The sequence below is a fragment of the Hoplias malabaricus genome, chromosome 17 (assembly GCF_029633855.1).
Source record: "Hoplias malabaricus isolate fHopMal1 chromosome 17, fHopMal1.hap1, whole genome shotgun sequence".
NCBI lineage: Eukaryota > Metazoa > Chordata > Actinopteri > Characiformes > Erythrinidae > Hoplias > Hoplias malabaricus.
The window spans coordinates 33,502,526-33,517,418 of record NC_089816.1 but is presented as its reverse complement, the minus strand read 5'-3'; the positions used below and the strand labels follow the sequence as shown (position 1 = coordinate 33,517,418).

General features: G+C 44.8%; 2 protein-coding genes across 20 annotated transcripts in view; one reads left to right on the top strand and one right to left on the bottom strand.

Moving 5' to 3' along the window:
• The window catches only part of tesmin (testis expressed metallothionein like protein), a 29,586-nt gene extending 18,410 nt beyond the window's left edge, over positions 1-11,176 (bottom strand). For 9 of the 18 annotated variants that reach the window (XM_066649412.1, XM_066649413.1, XM_066649414.1 and 6 more), the window contains exons 1-5: positions 4,796-5,057; positions 3,274-3,672; positions 2,695-2,823; positions 2,517-2,597; positions 88-229 (exon numbers count right to left, since the gene is read on the bottom strand). In XM_066649412.1, the coding sequence (XP_066505509.1) occupies positions 88-229; positions 2,517-2,597; positions 2,695-2,823; positions 3,274-3,669 (748 nt within the window). In that variant the 5' untranslated portion in view covers positions 3,670-3,672; positions 4,796-5,057. Of the gene's footprint in view, positions 1-87; positions 230-2,516; positions 2,598-2,694; positions 2,824-3,273; positions 3,673-4,795; positions 5,058-10,429; positions 11,041-11,097 lie in introns of those variants that run through there. The other 9 variants (XM_066649417.1, XM_066649426.1, XM_066649415.1 and 6 more) reach the window with 9 other exon arrangements.
• Positions 8,876-14,633, top strand: LOC136673740 (C-signal-like). Of its 2 annotated transcripts, none has more exons than XM_066649429.1 (6): positions 8,876-9,064; positions 10,768-10,819; positions 11,494-11,681; positions 11,844-12,005; positions 12,368-12,478; positions 13,910-14,619. In XM_066649429.1, the coding sequence occupies exons 1-6, from the start codon at positions 8,915-8,917 to the stop codon at positions 14,021-14,023; spliced, it is 777 nt and encodes a 258-aa protein (XP_066505526.1). In that variant the 5' UTR covers positions 8,876-8,914; the 3' UTR covers positions 14,024-14,619. The 2 variants fall into 2 exon arrangements, with proteins under 2 accessions (XP_066505526.1, XP_066505527.1); XM_066649430.1 differs by lacking the exon at positions 8,876-9,064 and adding an exon at positions 10,317-10,463 and having other exon boundaries at positions 13,910-14,633.
• Positions 14,634-14,893: the final 260 nt, after the last annotated feature.

Genomic DNA, 14,893 nt, shown 5'->3' with positions numbered 1-14,893 from the left:
CTAATTATAAGAGATGTGTTAGTGTAGTGCAGTGCTCTGACTGACCAGGGCTTGTACTAACAGAACTAATGAAAGGGGTGTTGTTACCTCTTCCCTCTGTGAAACACTGTTCAGGAGAGAGTGTGTGTTCTGCAGTGTAGAGTGGAGAGTTGGTGCTGGACTCTCTGTGTTTCAGAACCATGGGGTAGATAATCTCATTTGGACTGCAGTTATTCGGCAGCGTTATCTGCTTTCCGAAATTCACATTAGACACAACACACACACATACACACACACACACACAGACAGAGCAGATAATTCACACTCGAATCTCTAGCTCTAAGTGAGTTATATCAGAATGATCTGTTCTTAAAGTTGACGCTGAAGGAGAAATGGTCAGTGTAAGGATCTGAGGCCCACACTGTGACGGTTATAATGTTGTGGTCAGTCTCTAAAACCTAGGTCTGTGGGGTGTTCCTGGTGTGAAGTGGCCAGTACTGACCCAAAACGGTCAGAGGAAGGATGAGCGGTAAGCGGTGTCTCACTTAGATCCTCACACTGACCTTTTCTCCTGCTTCCAACATCAACTTCATGAACTGACCATTTGCTTACTGAATAAACATAGCACAAAAGAAAGGAGGTGTGTGTTTGTAGATTATTTCTTTGTTGTAACAATGCTTCTTGGCAATAAATCTTACACCGTTAAAAAGCCTGTTAATTTCTCTTTTAAATGGTGCCACATTTGTAAGGAACATGCATTTGTGGGAGGAGCAGTGGAGCTGAGTATGTGGGTTGCGCCCATGAAAAATGTGCCAAATCCTCTCTGCCAAAGACAAACAGCTGATTCTGCCATTGACTCATTTGGTGTTTGGTGACTGGATGATTGAAGTTTGAAGAAACAAGACGGTGTGTGCTCACGGTGTGTGTCCTAGCTGGAGGATAGAGTTTGGTCCCAGACTGTGGAGATATGGGATTGCCACCAGTTGCAGAATTTCATCTCTATCTCTCTGCATTGAGATTGCCTCAAATAACGACAAGCCTCATTTTTCCCCACTACTCTACTGCTACTACTCTAGCTCTACGGCTCCTCCCACATCATCAGCTCTACTGCTCCTCCCACAAACTCAGCTCTATTGCTCCTCCTATACACTCAGCTCTACTGCTCCTCCCACACACTCAGCTCTACTGCTCCTCCCACATCCTCAGCTCTACTGCTCCTCCCACAAACTCAGCTCTATTGCTCCTCCTACACACTCAGCTCTACTGCTCCTCCCACACACTCAGCTCTACGGCTCCTCCCACATCATCAGCTCTACTGCTCCTCCCACAAACTCAGCTCTATTGCTCCTCCTATACACTCAGCTCTACTGCTCCTCCCACACACTCAGCTCTACTGCTCCTCCCACATCCTCAGCTCTACTGCTCCTCCCACAAACTCAGCTCTATTGCTCCTCCCACAAACTCAGCTCTATTGCTCCTCCTACACACTCAGCTCTACTGCTCCTCCCACACACTCAGCTCTACGGCTCCTCCCACATCATCAGCTCTACTGCTCCTCCCACAAACTCAGCTCTACTGCTCCTCCTACACACTCAGCTCTACTGCTCCTCCCACACACTCAGCTCTACTGCTCCTCCCACATCATCAGCTCTACTGCTCCTCCCACATCCTCAGCTCTACTGCTCCTCCCACATCCTCAGCTCTACTGCTCCTCCCACATCCTCAGCTCTACTGCTCCTCCCACGTCCTCAGCTCTACTGCTCCTCCCACATCCTCAGCTCTACTGCTCCTCCAACACACTCAACTCTACTGCTCCTCCCACACACTCAGCTCTACGGCTCCTCCCACACACTCAGCTCTACTGCTCCACCCACATCCTCAGCTCTACTGCTCCACCCACATCCTCAGCTCTACTGCTCCTCCCACGTCCTCAGCTCTACTGCTCCTCCCACACATTCAGCTCTACTGCTCCTCCCACATCCTCAGCTCTACTGCTCCTCCCACATCCTCAGCTCTACTGCTCCTCCCACATCCTCAGCTCTACTGCTCCTCCCACATCCTCAGCTCTACTGCTCCTCCCACATCCTCAGCTCTACGGCTCCTCCCACATCCTCAGCTCTACTGCTCCACCCACACACTCAGCTCTACTGCTCCTCCCACACTCAGCTCTACGGCTCCTCCCACATCCTCAGCTCTACTGCTCCACCCACACACTCAGCTCTATAGCTCCTCCCACACACTCATCTCTACGGCTCCTCCCACATCCTTAGCTCTACTGCTCCACCCACAAACGCATGTTCTTTCCAAAGGGGTCACCATTTAAAAGAGAAATTAACAGGCTCCAATGGCATGAGATTTATTACCAAGAAGCAGTGTTACAACAAAGAAATAACCTACAAACACACACCTCCTTACCTTTTTGTGCTGTGTTTATGTACCCACCTGGACATTAAACACTGTTCCATTATTTACTCTGAACCTAACAGACTGATGCTGTTGGACAAATGTTACTATATATCAGTTATATCAGGCAGTACCTGAAACCGTGTCGCTTGGAGATGGTGTTTTTCTCCTGTCGGCTCATGACAAGGCATTAAAAGAGTAAGTGGGCGGAGCGACTGGAAAATAAAAGATGAACACACAAGAAATTTTACTATGAATAAAGAGATGTTTCTAAAATGTCACAAAATAGATCCATCACTGTAACTGTCCTACACTGTGGCCCATGTCCAGCTGATCACACGGCGTTAGCTCTGCTGCATACTGATATCTAGAACAGGTTTGTTTACAGCCCTCGTCTGTGCCCTCTGCACTAATACTGGCCACCGCTCCACGGTCCTCCGCCTGTCACAACACAGGATTACACCCCAATTCAAGATTATCACAACAAGAGGTTCAACAAGTACTTAGAAAGCTTATTTAAACACTTTCCAAACCCTCAGCAAACACAGGACCATAACTCAACAAGACTTTGATTGTATTAGACCTTCGTTCCCTTCAGTAATGTCATTAGAACATCATAGTGGATGCTACTTTTATTATACACTGCCTGGCCAAGTTAAATATAGGATCTCTCTGTTTCTCAGCGCTGCAGTGACACTGACGTGGTGGTGGTGTGTTAGTGTGTGTTGTGCTGGTGTAGAGTGGATCAGACACAGCAGTGCTGCTGGAGATTTTAAACCCCTTAGTGTCTGGACTGAGAACAGTCCCCCGACCAAAAACATTTTTTCTAGCTCCTCAGGCTACAGCGAAAGAACCAACTAATGTTTTCCCTGCTACATCCCATGTACTTACTGAAGACATCCCGTAAGGAAAAGCCTCCTCGTGTGTCCAGGTGTGTGGTGAACTTTTACAGAGGCCAGGTGGAGGATGGAGGAGGTTATAGGGGTCAGACTGCTGCAGTAGGTAATCATATGGGACTGAGGAGTAATGGGGCAAAGAAGACGAGGACTCACAGGAAACTGGACGAAAAAATCTGTAACTGTCGAAAACCTCGCCTCTGGGACACTCCAGCTGCTCCTCACGTGAGCCGTGAGCCGGTGCTCTGTCTCTGCTGTGGTGAATTGAGCCGGAAAGGATGCCTTCATTGAAGTTGCTTGAGATTTCAAGATGGTGAGAAGGTGAAGGCACAAACGTTTGCCTGCTCAAGTCTCTTAGGCAGCTGCAGTTGGGTCCACAGAAGTCATTCATGTCCTGTAAGTACAAAGTAAAAAATATTAAGAGGTAAACAAGGCATGTCAGATTTGCAAGGCACAGTACAGTTGCCTACATTTACACAAGCACCGTGTCCAAAAGAGTGCAGACTTAAACAACTACAAAAGAATATTCAGAACAGATACTTTTCAAAAAACTACTCTACATTTATCCGTCCATCCATTATCTGTAACCTGACTTATCCAGTTCAGGGTCATGGTTGTACCTGGAATCATTGGGTGCAAGGCAGGAATACACGGAGGACACAACACACAACACACTCCTCACAGACAGTCACCCGGAGGAAACCCACACAGACACAGGAAGAACACAACACACTCCTCACAGACAGTCATCAAGTCAAGTCTTAAATGCAGAGTTAGGAATAAAAAGAGGCTGAAAAAATAATACAAAATAAGCAATGACTATTTTTTTGCTCATGAAACCACAAACACGTCATGAGTGCAGCTCAGGGGTAAAAATAAACTACAAAGAATACATAGCACATCAATCTGCCCTTTGAGCAGAGATGCTGGTACTAGTAATAATAGTAGTAATAGCAACAGTCATAGTATCTCTAATAGTAGCAGTAATAGTAACTGTAAAATAAATTTTAGCAATAAAAATAATCATCATATTGGTACTATGAACAGTAGCAGTGAAAGTAATAGTAGTTTTAATGATAGTAATAATATTAGTAAGTGTAGTAGAAATATTATTAATAAATATGCAGTTGTAATAGTAGTAGTAATATTAACCGTATATATTTAGTAGTAGCATTAATTAAAATACTTACAGCAGTATCAGAACTAGTACCTGTATTTACAACAGCATTAATACCAGTCATAATACAGATTTCAGTAAAAGTATTTACATCATTAATAGTAACAGTAGAAGTATCAGTAAGTTAGCAGTAATAGTGATAGTGTCCGTTAAAAACAGCAGTAGTCGTAGTGGCAGTATTCTAACGGTCACTCTGGGTACACAGCATCACTGATAATGAAGGTTTTTATGAGTTAGTGCAATATTCAATGCTAAAAGCTTCAGTGCTATAGCTAAAAAAAGTTGATTCAGTGCTACTTTGTAAACAATTCCTCTATAAGTATCTAAATTATGGCAAAACCTTTTTTTTTCGTCCTCTTAGTTATCGTTAGCTCACTGTGCTAACCTCCCTCAGCTTAATATGTAAGGTTATCTGTTATTATCCTCACACAGATCAATAAATACCCACACTAACAGTTCTGGAACGCTGATAAGGGCCTTTTATGTTAAAAATAAATATAAATAATATTTGTAAACCGTATTTCTTTTCTCTGAGACACTTAAAATATATGACATCCACAAAACTGTTAGTTTAGGTCTCGATTACCGCGGTTACTATAGCTGCTACTCTAAACTACTGAAGAGGATTCGACTCGGAGTCGGTTCTTCGACTCCAACGCGCCTGGGAGTCGGCATCGATACTTGGTCAATTATTCTGAGATTCGAAACGCTTAGAGTCGACTCAGTCCATGTTTGTGAGTGCATCCTTCAGCGCACTGTGAAACGGAACATACAGAACCTGGCATCATTTATATATGAATCATGAATCACATGTATACTATAAATCTGTAAATTTAAGGGCTCTTTATTGGGTGCGCTTAAAAAGGGAAAACACGGGAATGAGACCGTATTTGGGCTTGCTGTATAAGGAGATTGAGGAGACACCCTTTTTCCTGATGGTGAGCTAACCCTAATTCAAACACGATAAACAAGAATAAAACCACCTCCCACTCATACAACAACAACAACAACATCAACAACAACAACAACAACACAAATCCTCCCAAAACTACCTCAAAACAGCAAAGGCTGGAGCCATAGTGCATGCTGGGAGGTCCCCCTTGTGCCCCAAGCCCTGCCCAGAGTCTGGCACTGCTACAAAATCACTGTGCACCTGCAAAATGTCTATCCACAACTCACAGTTCAAAGGATTTGTAGAAAGAACGGTTTAAGGTTAGTGAACTGGACTTGGAACCAGGTCAGCAGTCGGATCAGAAAATTGGGTTAAACTTTAGCCTTAATTACAGATGACCCTTCAGGGCCCACGGCTGGCCCCGTTTAATTATTAAACAAACATAATACTACACAGAGAGTTGCAGGTACTGACACTGGCTCGTCATTTTCTGCTTTTAAATCTCAGCTAAAGACCTATCTCTTCTGTCAGTACTTCTCCCTCGCCTTCTTTGCCTCTTTGTTTAAAGCGATCTTGGATATTAGAAAGATGCTATATATAAATATAATGTATTATTATTATTATTGGCTGCCCTTATAACTGGGCTATATCTAATGTTCCTGATAACCATATTACTAATGATTAATTAGAAACAAATTTATGCAGACCAAATAATTATATATTAATTATGTATTTCAGGTGGATATTAATTTAAAATTAAAATGGACTGTAACTGTAAATAAATAAAGATATATAAGATAGAAATTACAAACAAGAGCAGGTGAATCAGACAGACAGTCAGTCACCCGGAGGAAACCCACGTAGACACAGGGAGAACACACCACACTCCTCACAGACAGTCACCTGGAGGAAACCCACGCAGACACAGGGAGAACACACCAGACTCCTCACAGACAGTCACCCGGAGGAAACCCACGCAGACACAGAGAGAACACACCACACTCCTCACAGACAGTCACCCGGGGGAAACCCACGCAGACACAGAGAGAACACACCACACTCCTCACAGACAGTCACCCGGGGGAAACCCACGCAGACACAGGGAGAACACACCACACTCCTCACAGACAGTCACCTAGAGCAGGACTCGAATTCACAATCTCCAGGACCCTGGAGCTGTGACAGAGACACTACCTGCTCCTCCACTGTGCCGCCATTAATGCCATCCCAGTAAACAATTAGCCGTTGATTCAGCGTTGAAATAACGTAATGAAAATAAAAGTTGAAAAGACGTCCAAATACAAAGATTGAAAAGATGACTATTAGATGCATTTTGTATTTTGACGGACAGACTACTTTTAGACCTATTTTGATTGTCCAGGGACGTTCCTTGTTTACTGGGATGATGTCCTACATCAGTAAGCAGCTTCCAGCGGAGAACAGACCAGATAATGCTATGCAGGGCATCTTTTAAATGTTTTAAATGTTGTGTGGACATGCAGAAGTCTACACACAGATCTAATTCATAATCACATTAATAAATGCAGAAGGCATAAACAGATGAGCAAACATAAGCAGGTGATAAACCTTCACAACACAATTAAATGGCCAGAATTGCTATTGAAGCAGCTGTGATTGGCTCAGGAGTATTGGGGCTGTACTGAAAATAAGCGTTGTGTTTGGCTCAGTTCATCGGTGTCAACATCATATTTAAAAGGGATCGGCTCTGTCAGTCTCTCCGTTCCTCCTGCTCCTTTCCTCTCCCCGATTCCTCCACATTCTTCCAGGGTAGGAGAGGAGCAGCAGGAGGAAATAGCAATAGCAAACATATTTTGGAAGCACCCTCAGTTGCCCCAGGTAACCAAAGCCCAAAATCTAGGGAAACGGCTGTGGGACACTGGGCTGAAGTTGACTGGCAACATGAGAAAACCAGCTTTGTCACATACCCCTCAGTACATTTCTAAGATATAACCATGTTTATGTATCGTCTCAGATTATGTCACATGAAGGAAAATGTAGTTTGATGTGTGGGCCCTTTAAAAAGTAGGAGAGGGTGTTATGACGTTTGTGTGTTGATCATGTTTCTAAACTTCAGTAAATGATAGTGTGGCATTCAGAACTTCTAATCGACATAATCCTGTCTATATCGATTATATCAATAATTTTTATTCTGTTATGTCCCCACTGTGTGTTCATTTACTGTCCCTTTAAACCCACGCTACCACGCGCTGGAGTCATGTGATTTTTCCGCTATCTGCCACATGGAGGAGAACCTAAACACTGAGGCCGACCGAGCGACTCCAGCAGCTCGTACCAAAGAAAAACACAGCTATGGTTTGGATGTGTCGTGTTTGAGTTTAATTAGCAAAAGAAGTCAAATGAAAACGCTGAGAAAAAAAAACAGTTTCAGCCAAAGCACAAATACACACCGAATATAAACAGAGCTCAGAAAACGAGAGAGGAACAAGCTCCCAGCGACATTAGAGACACTATCCTAGCTTTAACACTGGAGCATATTTACAGCACAAGCCTCGCCACTGAACTGTGAGGGTCACAAATACTAACACAAAACACGTAATCGTAATAAAATGTACAATTAATCGTGAAATTGATTTGCGCTCACATCGCCCAGCACTAGTGTGGAAAATATCCTATTGTCCATTATCCTCAGCGCTATATTGAAGGTAAAATATTTTTATTAGATGCAGATACTACAGAGTCTCATCAAGTCCGAACACAGGCTGTCATCATGTGGCTGAATTCGAGAGGGGGACTGTGTGCTGTGGTTTAACATCGCTGCAAAACACAGATCAACATTACAGCCATATTTTCAGAAACCCCTGTCTGTAATTTAAAACAGCACAAAGACGCTTCTCATTCGAAATTGAGAATGTTGGATTTTTTAAAAAAACATTTTCACCCATTTTTTATTTGATGCCAGCAGCATGTCCCAAAAATGTTGGGACAGGGTTGTGTTTGCCACTGTGTTCATCGCCTCTTCTTTAACAACACTCTGTGTGCGTTTGGGAACGGAGGAGATCAGTCGCTGTTGGTCTCAGCAGCTCAGGGTCTCTGTTACAGTGTTTGCGTTTCATAAAGCACCAGTTGTTTTCAGTGGGGAGCTGGTCACCCATGACACTCATAAAGGGCTGGAAATGTGAACACATGAAACCATTATTATATTTTTGTCACTAACGACCTATTGCATACAGAATTGACTCTAGATTTCTCTACATTTTTAGAGTGTTCATAGAAATCTGAGAATCTGAAGGAGATTCTCATACACTGTAAATCGAACAACAGTCTCGAGTCAATCCTCAACAATGGGCTTGAGCTGACTCACTCAATGAGAAATGTGGAATACGACTCGGCACATTTTAAGCTTCAACCAGATTTGTGTTTCTTATCAGAGTGTGTCAAGACTCACTCAAGGAGAATGTTGTTTCATGGTGTGGGCCCTTTAAGACACAAAGAGGAAGAGTGTTTTGTAACAGCCCCCCCCCCCCTTGTGTGAGTATGAAAGAGTTTGCTGGTGGAACAGAAGTGTGTTAGAGTTGGTGTGTGTTGATGATGTCTCTAAACTTCAGTAAATGCCACTCTGTGCTGATCACAGGTTCGAGCAGAGGACTGGGGATACAGATGATCAAACAACTGCTCAGCACCACAGAGAGGCCCCAAAAGATCATAGCAACTGCAAGAAACCCAGCAGGAGCTGAGGTAGGGTTTGTGTCTAATTAGGGTGGCCCTGATTAGTGTGTGACAGCTATAATTCAGCTGTAAGGATCCGGAGAGTGGGCCAGTTTTCTTCTAAAGTTAATGCTAAACAGAAAAGCTGTGCAGATGTAGCTTGATTAACTCAGAAGGTCAGTAAAGGTCAGGTGTGTCCATGTCGTGATGGGGACAGGAGACAACGTTAATTTTTGTGAAAGGCTGTGACACAGATAAGTGTAATGTATGTAAATATAAAGACAGATCATGAGAAACCTGCCTCGTGCAAACACTGTGCCTTATTTTTTAAAAAAATATTGTATAAAGTTTTTTTTTTTATGTTTTATAATAGAAAATGCACATTTATCATGCAATACCATTTAACGGCCAGAACAACCCTAACCATTGATTTAACGCCTTATTCAAGGTGATTGAGCACTGTTTGACACCATTTTTGACACTTTGGATATTTATTACCACACTTTTTTAAAAAGGACTAATCTATACATATCTAATAAGTCCATTGTTGCTTGTTAGAACCTAATAATGCCCAACATGGCTTTCCATTTCAATTCCCCAAAAAATACTATGAAATACCACGTGATCCTCTCTTTAGACTTGAATAAATATCAATATAAATATATTGAGAACACTCATAACCTTTTCTGGTAAAGTTCTATAAATAAATCTACATCTGTGGATCACTGTTGATGTCTCTAGAGTCATTTATGGTGGAAAAAAAAACTCTGAGCATTTACATTTTTTTGGGCATTTAGGAGTTAATTGGAAGCATATGTAAATTATATTAGGATCAAAAAACACATTTTTCTACTTTAAAGTGTCCTTTTACACAAAAACACCAACTATTTTAACTTATTCCAAGTATTTAGAAAGTAAAAATCATTCAAATTTGGCTATTAGCTATTTTTCGGAAATTCAGAAAAAATAACTAGTGCCAAAACGGTTAACAACTTTCAACGTATTTCTGTTCGAGGCTCCGGTAAAACACTGACGTAAACACAAGGGGCGTGTCCCATTTGTGCTCTGAGCTCCGACCTCGAGCACTTGATCCCTCGCGCCCCTTTAGCCCAACAACGTCATCGAAGTGCACACTTCAAGGAAGGGATTAGGGCGTATTGTAGGAATTGGGGACGGTGAAAAACTGTTGGTGGCTAAATCGCGCGGACATTTTAGGCGATTTAGAAATCCCCGGATGTAATTTATATGTCCTAAAATGGAGGACATTTCCAGCAAAAAGAGGACGTCTGGTCACCGTTGTTTAATGCAAATAAAACTGTGTTTAAGGCTATTGTGAGTCGTAGGTGTTGTATTTGAGACAAGAATGATCAAAAAAAGACAAGAGCAGGGTCTAACAAACTTTCCACCTCGGATCTGGAGACATTCTGTGGTAAAAAGTCTGTAATTCCAGTGGGTTTTGGCAGTTCTTCTCCAGTTGTGTTTTTAAAAGCTACTAAAACGGTCCCCAGGTTACAGTGCTGTTCCCTGAAGGATTCAGGAGTGTTTTCTGAAACTCACTCTCACTTTATCACCTGCTCCTGTGGTGAGAAGCAGTCGTATCTGAAATGCAAGTCAAATTCAGTGGGAAATCACACCGTTTCGTCTCTGTTTCTTCAGTTTTCTGGCTTTAAGTTCCTCAAAAAGGTTGAAAAATAGGATTTATGTTCCTCAAATCTGTCTTTCTGCTTTTCCAGGAGCTGCAGGAACTTGTCAGATCTCACCCAGAGGTCCATGTCATTCCTTTAGGTGAGTTGTAATTATTTAAAGTTGTAGATTGTAGATTAGTTTGGGTTGGAGAGAGCAGGTTAACACCGGTGTCATGAAGCTTAGAGCCGTTTCCTCAGTGTAGAAATGGCTGACCTCCGATCAGAGCGGATACTACTTGTGAACAAATTTATTTTCCTCACGTTCTTCAGGGTTTAGGGACATTTATTTGTTTGTAATGATAGTATGCAGCACACCAGAGTAGTTGCTTTAATATTTAGCATTAACTGAAAAGGAAAGGCTTTTTAAATGTAACTCACTAAAAGCTGTTCTTGTCAGAGGTGCACTCTCGGTTCAGTTAAAGCTGCAGTATCAAGATACGACCAGCAGAGGACGCCAGATTCACTTGGTTGAGTTGGTTGAACGCTTTAGTTAGAGGTTCAGGACTATTAATGGGAAAAGGTCATTTAACACATGGTAAACACACACACACAGAACAGAGAGGGCACTTCAGCTGTGCATTTTGAGGGAGGAGAAAGAGAGACCGAAAGTCCAGGAGAATGAACTGGTGAACTTCTCGAACCTTTAGGCCACAGCTGCCACTTCTCCCACTCTTCTTTGTTGTGATTATTTTAACACAAATGAATGTACTTCTGAATATTTAAATATGACAGGAAATGGGAGAAATGTAAATGTACTTATTGTTTATTTGTCAGATGTGTTGAGCGATGCGAGTGTCGACTCTGCTACTAAAGAGGTGGCCTCCATAGTGGGAGCCGAGGGTCTGAACTGTTTAATCAACAACGCTGGGATCATGATTGACACAGACCTCAACACAGTGACCAGAGACGCCATGATGAAAACCTTCGAGAGCAACACTGTCGCTCCACTCTTTGTTACTAAGGTGAACTGAACTCAAAAAAACAACTAGATTACTATTAAAACTCCTCCTCCTCCTCCAGTCCCTTACACTCACCTATGGACAGTATTTTCTACAAAACGATGATCGGTTTTAGGGAAGACGCCCTGTTCTGTGTGTGGTGTGAATGCAGATGCTTTATTCCAGGCGTTCCTGCCGCTGTTGAAGACCGCCGCAGCGCTGGGTGAAGGGGCTGGGATGGGGATCCACCGCTCGGCTGTGGTCAACATCTTCTCCCTCCTGGGCTCCGTCCAGTTCAACTGGGGCGAGGGAGCCTCTTTTAAAACCTACGCTTATAGGGTCTCCAAGGTGAGAACAGAGCTGTTTCCTCCCATGGCCCAAAAACACACATTGGTAGGTGGATTGTCCCTGTGTGTGAGTGAATGGGTGAGTGTGTGGGGACTGGCGCCTCCTCCAGGGTGTGATCCCGCCTTGTGCCCAGTGATTCCGGGTAGGGTCTGGACCCACCGCGACCCTGAACTGGATAAGGGTTACAGACAATGAATGAATGATGATCTGGTGTTGGTGCGCCCTCTTGTGGCCAGCCATTCAAGTGCTGTCACTCCAGGAAGAGGATCCTAGATCTGAAGTCGATGTGTGTCTCACAGACTTGAGACTGTCCCTGACCCTGTAGCTCTGTGTAATGATTTATTCCCACTATTCCTCTGCAGTCTGGTCTGAACATGGTGTCCCGGTGTTTGGCGGTTGATCTGGCGTCTGAGGGAATTCTGTGCACTGCTCTGCACCCAGGATGGGTTCGCACTGATATGGGAGGAGCCGATGTGAGTACTTGAGTGAGAGGGAGGGGGGGGGGGGGAGGGGGTGAGGAGGAGTGAGGGAGGGAATGCGGGGGAGTGAGGGAGGGAATGAGGGGGAGAGGAGGAGTGAGGGAGGGAATGGGGAGGAATGAGGGAGGGAATGAGGGGGGAGGGAGGGAATGAGGGGGGAGGGATGGAGTGAGGGAGGGAGTGAGGGGGAGAGGGAGAGTGAGGGGGGAGGGATGGAGTGAGGGGGAGAGGAGGAGTGAGGGAGGGAATGAGGAGGAATGAGGGGGGAGGGATGGAGTGAGGGGGAGAGGAGGAGTGAGGGAGGGAATGAGGGGGGAGGGATGGAGTGAGGGGGAGAGAAGGAGTGAGGGGGGTGAGGGGGAGGGAGTGAAGGGGAGAGGAGGAGTGAGAGGGAGGGGGAGAGGAGGAATGAGGGGGAGAGGAGGAGGAGTGAGGGGGAGGGGAGGAGAGAGGGAGTGAGGGAGGGGGAGAGGAGGAGTGAGGGAGGGGGAGAGGAGGGAATGAGGGGGGAGGGATGGAGTGAGGGGGAGAGGAGGAGTGAGGGAGGGAATGAGGAGGAATGAGGGGGGAGGGATGGAGTGAGGGGGAGAGGAGGAGTGAGGGAGGGAATGAGGGGGGAGGGATGGAGTGAGGGGGAGAGAAGGAGTGAGGGGGGTGAGGGGGAGGGAGTGAGGGGGGTGAGGGGGAGGGAGTGAGGGGGGTGAGGGGGAGGGAGTGAAGGGGAGAGGAGGAGTGAGAGGGAGGGAGGGAGTGAGGGGAAGGGAGAAGGAGGGAGTGAGGGGGAGAGGAGGAGGAGTGAGGGAGGGAGTGAAGGGGAAGGGAGAGGAGGAGTGAGGGAGGAAGGAGGGAGTGAAGGGGAGAGGAGGAGGGAGTGAGGGGAAGGGAGGGAGAGTGAGAGGGGGAGGGTGTGTGAGAGAGGGATGGAGTGAGGGAGTGTGTGAGAGGGGGGAGAGGGAGGGATGGAGTGAGGGAGTGTGTGTGAGAGAGAAAGAAAGAGTGTGAGAGGGAGTATGAGTGAAGGAGGGAGGGGGGAGGGAGAGTGAGAGGGGGAGGGAGTGTGAGAGAGGGATGGAGTGAGGGAGTGTGTGAGAGAGGGGGGAGAGGGAGGGATGGAGTGAGGGAGTGTGTGTGAGAGAGAAAGAAAGTGTGTGAGAGGGAGTATGAGTGAAGGAGGGAGGGATGGAGTGAGTGAGAGAGGGAGTATGAGTGAAGGAGGGAGGGATGGAGTGAGTGAGTGAGAGAGAGGGATGGAGTGAGGGTGAGAGAGAGAGGGGGTGAGCGAGGGAGGAAGAGGAGAAAAACCAAGCTCCGCTCTCACCTCAGTCCTGAACACCTCCACAGCATCCACTACATTATCATCACGTCTCCTGTCAGTGGTTTTAATCTTGTGGCTGTTTGGTGTAAACTCTGTTTTGTCTTCTCCAGGCGCCTCTGAGTGCGGAGGAGAGCATTTCCTCTTTGCTGTCTGTCATTTCCGGGCTAACAGAGAAGGATCATGGGGAATTCTTGGATTATTCTGGGAAAAACTTGCCGTGGTGATCCCAGCCCAGTCGTCATGTGTGACATCACCAGAGTGGAGCGGGTTGGGGATCTTCATCCTCTCCAATAGGGCAAATAAATAATAAACATTGGTTTAATGTGCTTGTTTTGTTGTGATTGTGTCTGTAGGATACACTCTGCTTCCTTTCCAGCTACTTTACTCTGATTGGCTCGTTCCAGTTGCTTAGTTTGGATTGTTGATTGTTGTCCATGCCACATCTACATGCACTGATAAGATGCAAGGGTGGAGTTGCTGCACAGCTCCAGGGTCTCGGGGTCCTGGGTTTTTAATCCTCAGCTTGGTTCGTTGTCTGTGAGGAATCTGCAGTGTAGTCTGGGTATCTTAGGACCCAGGGACCTTACAAAATGTGTAGAGCTGCAACTAATGATTATTTTGATAATCGATTAATCTGTCAATTATTTTTTTCTATTAATCGAATAAAAAGGAAGACAAGACAAATGTGGTTTCCTGTCTGTTACGAGCAAATTCAGGACACCATCAGTGAGAACAGCTGCTCGCTGTAGTGTGCAGATCTTCTTCAAAACACAGTCAATGCTGGGCTGTTTTTATCTGAGGTGAGAGAGAAAGTGTAGATATGAACACACCTTTTTTAAGTTAATAACTACTGATCTAAAATGCAGGCAAATTGAAATGACATAAATGGATATTGGGTGATGCCATGTGCTGAGAATAAAAGGGAAATTCAACTAACACATGATCAGATATCGTTAAGATATTTAAGAGAATTTATGTTGTAATTGTATAAGGAACACACAACCTGCCATTATTAAAAATTAGTGTTTACATGAAGAATTGACCCATTACATTAATTTTATATTTATCAATATTTAACACAGTGTGTGTAATGT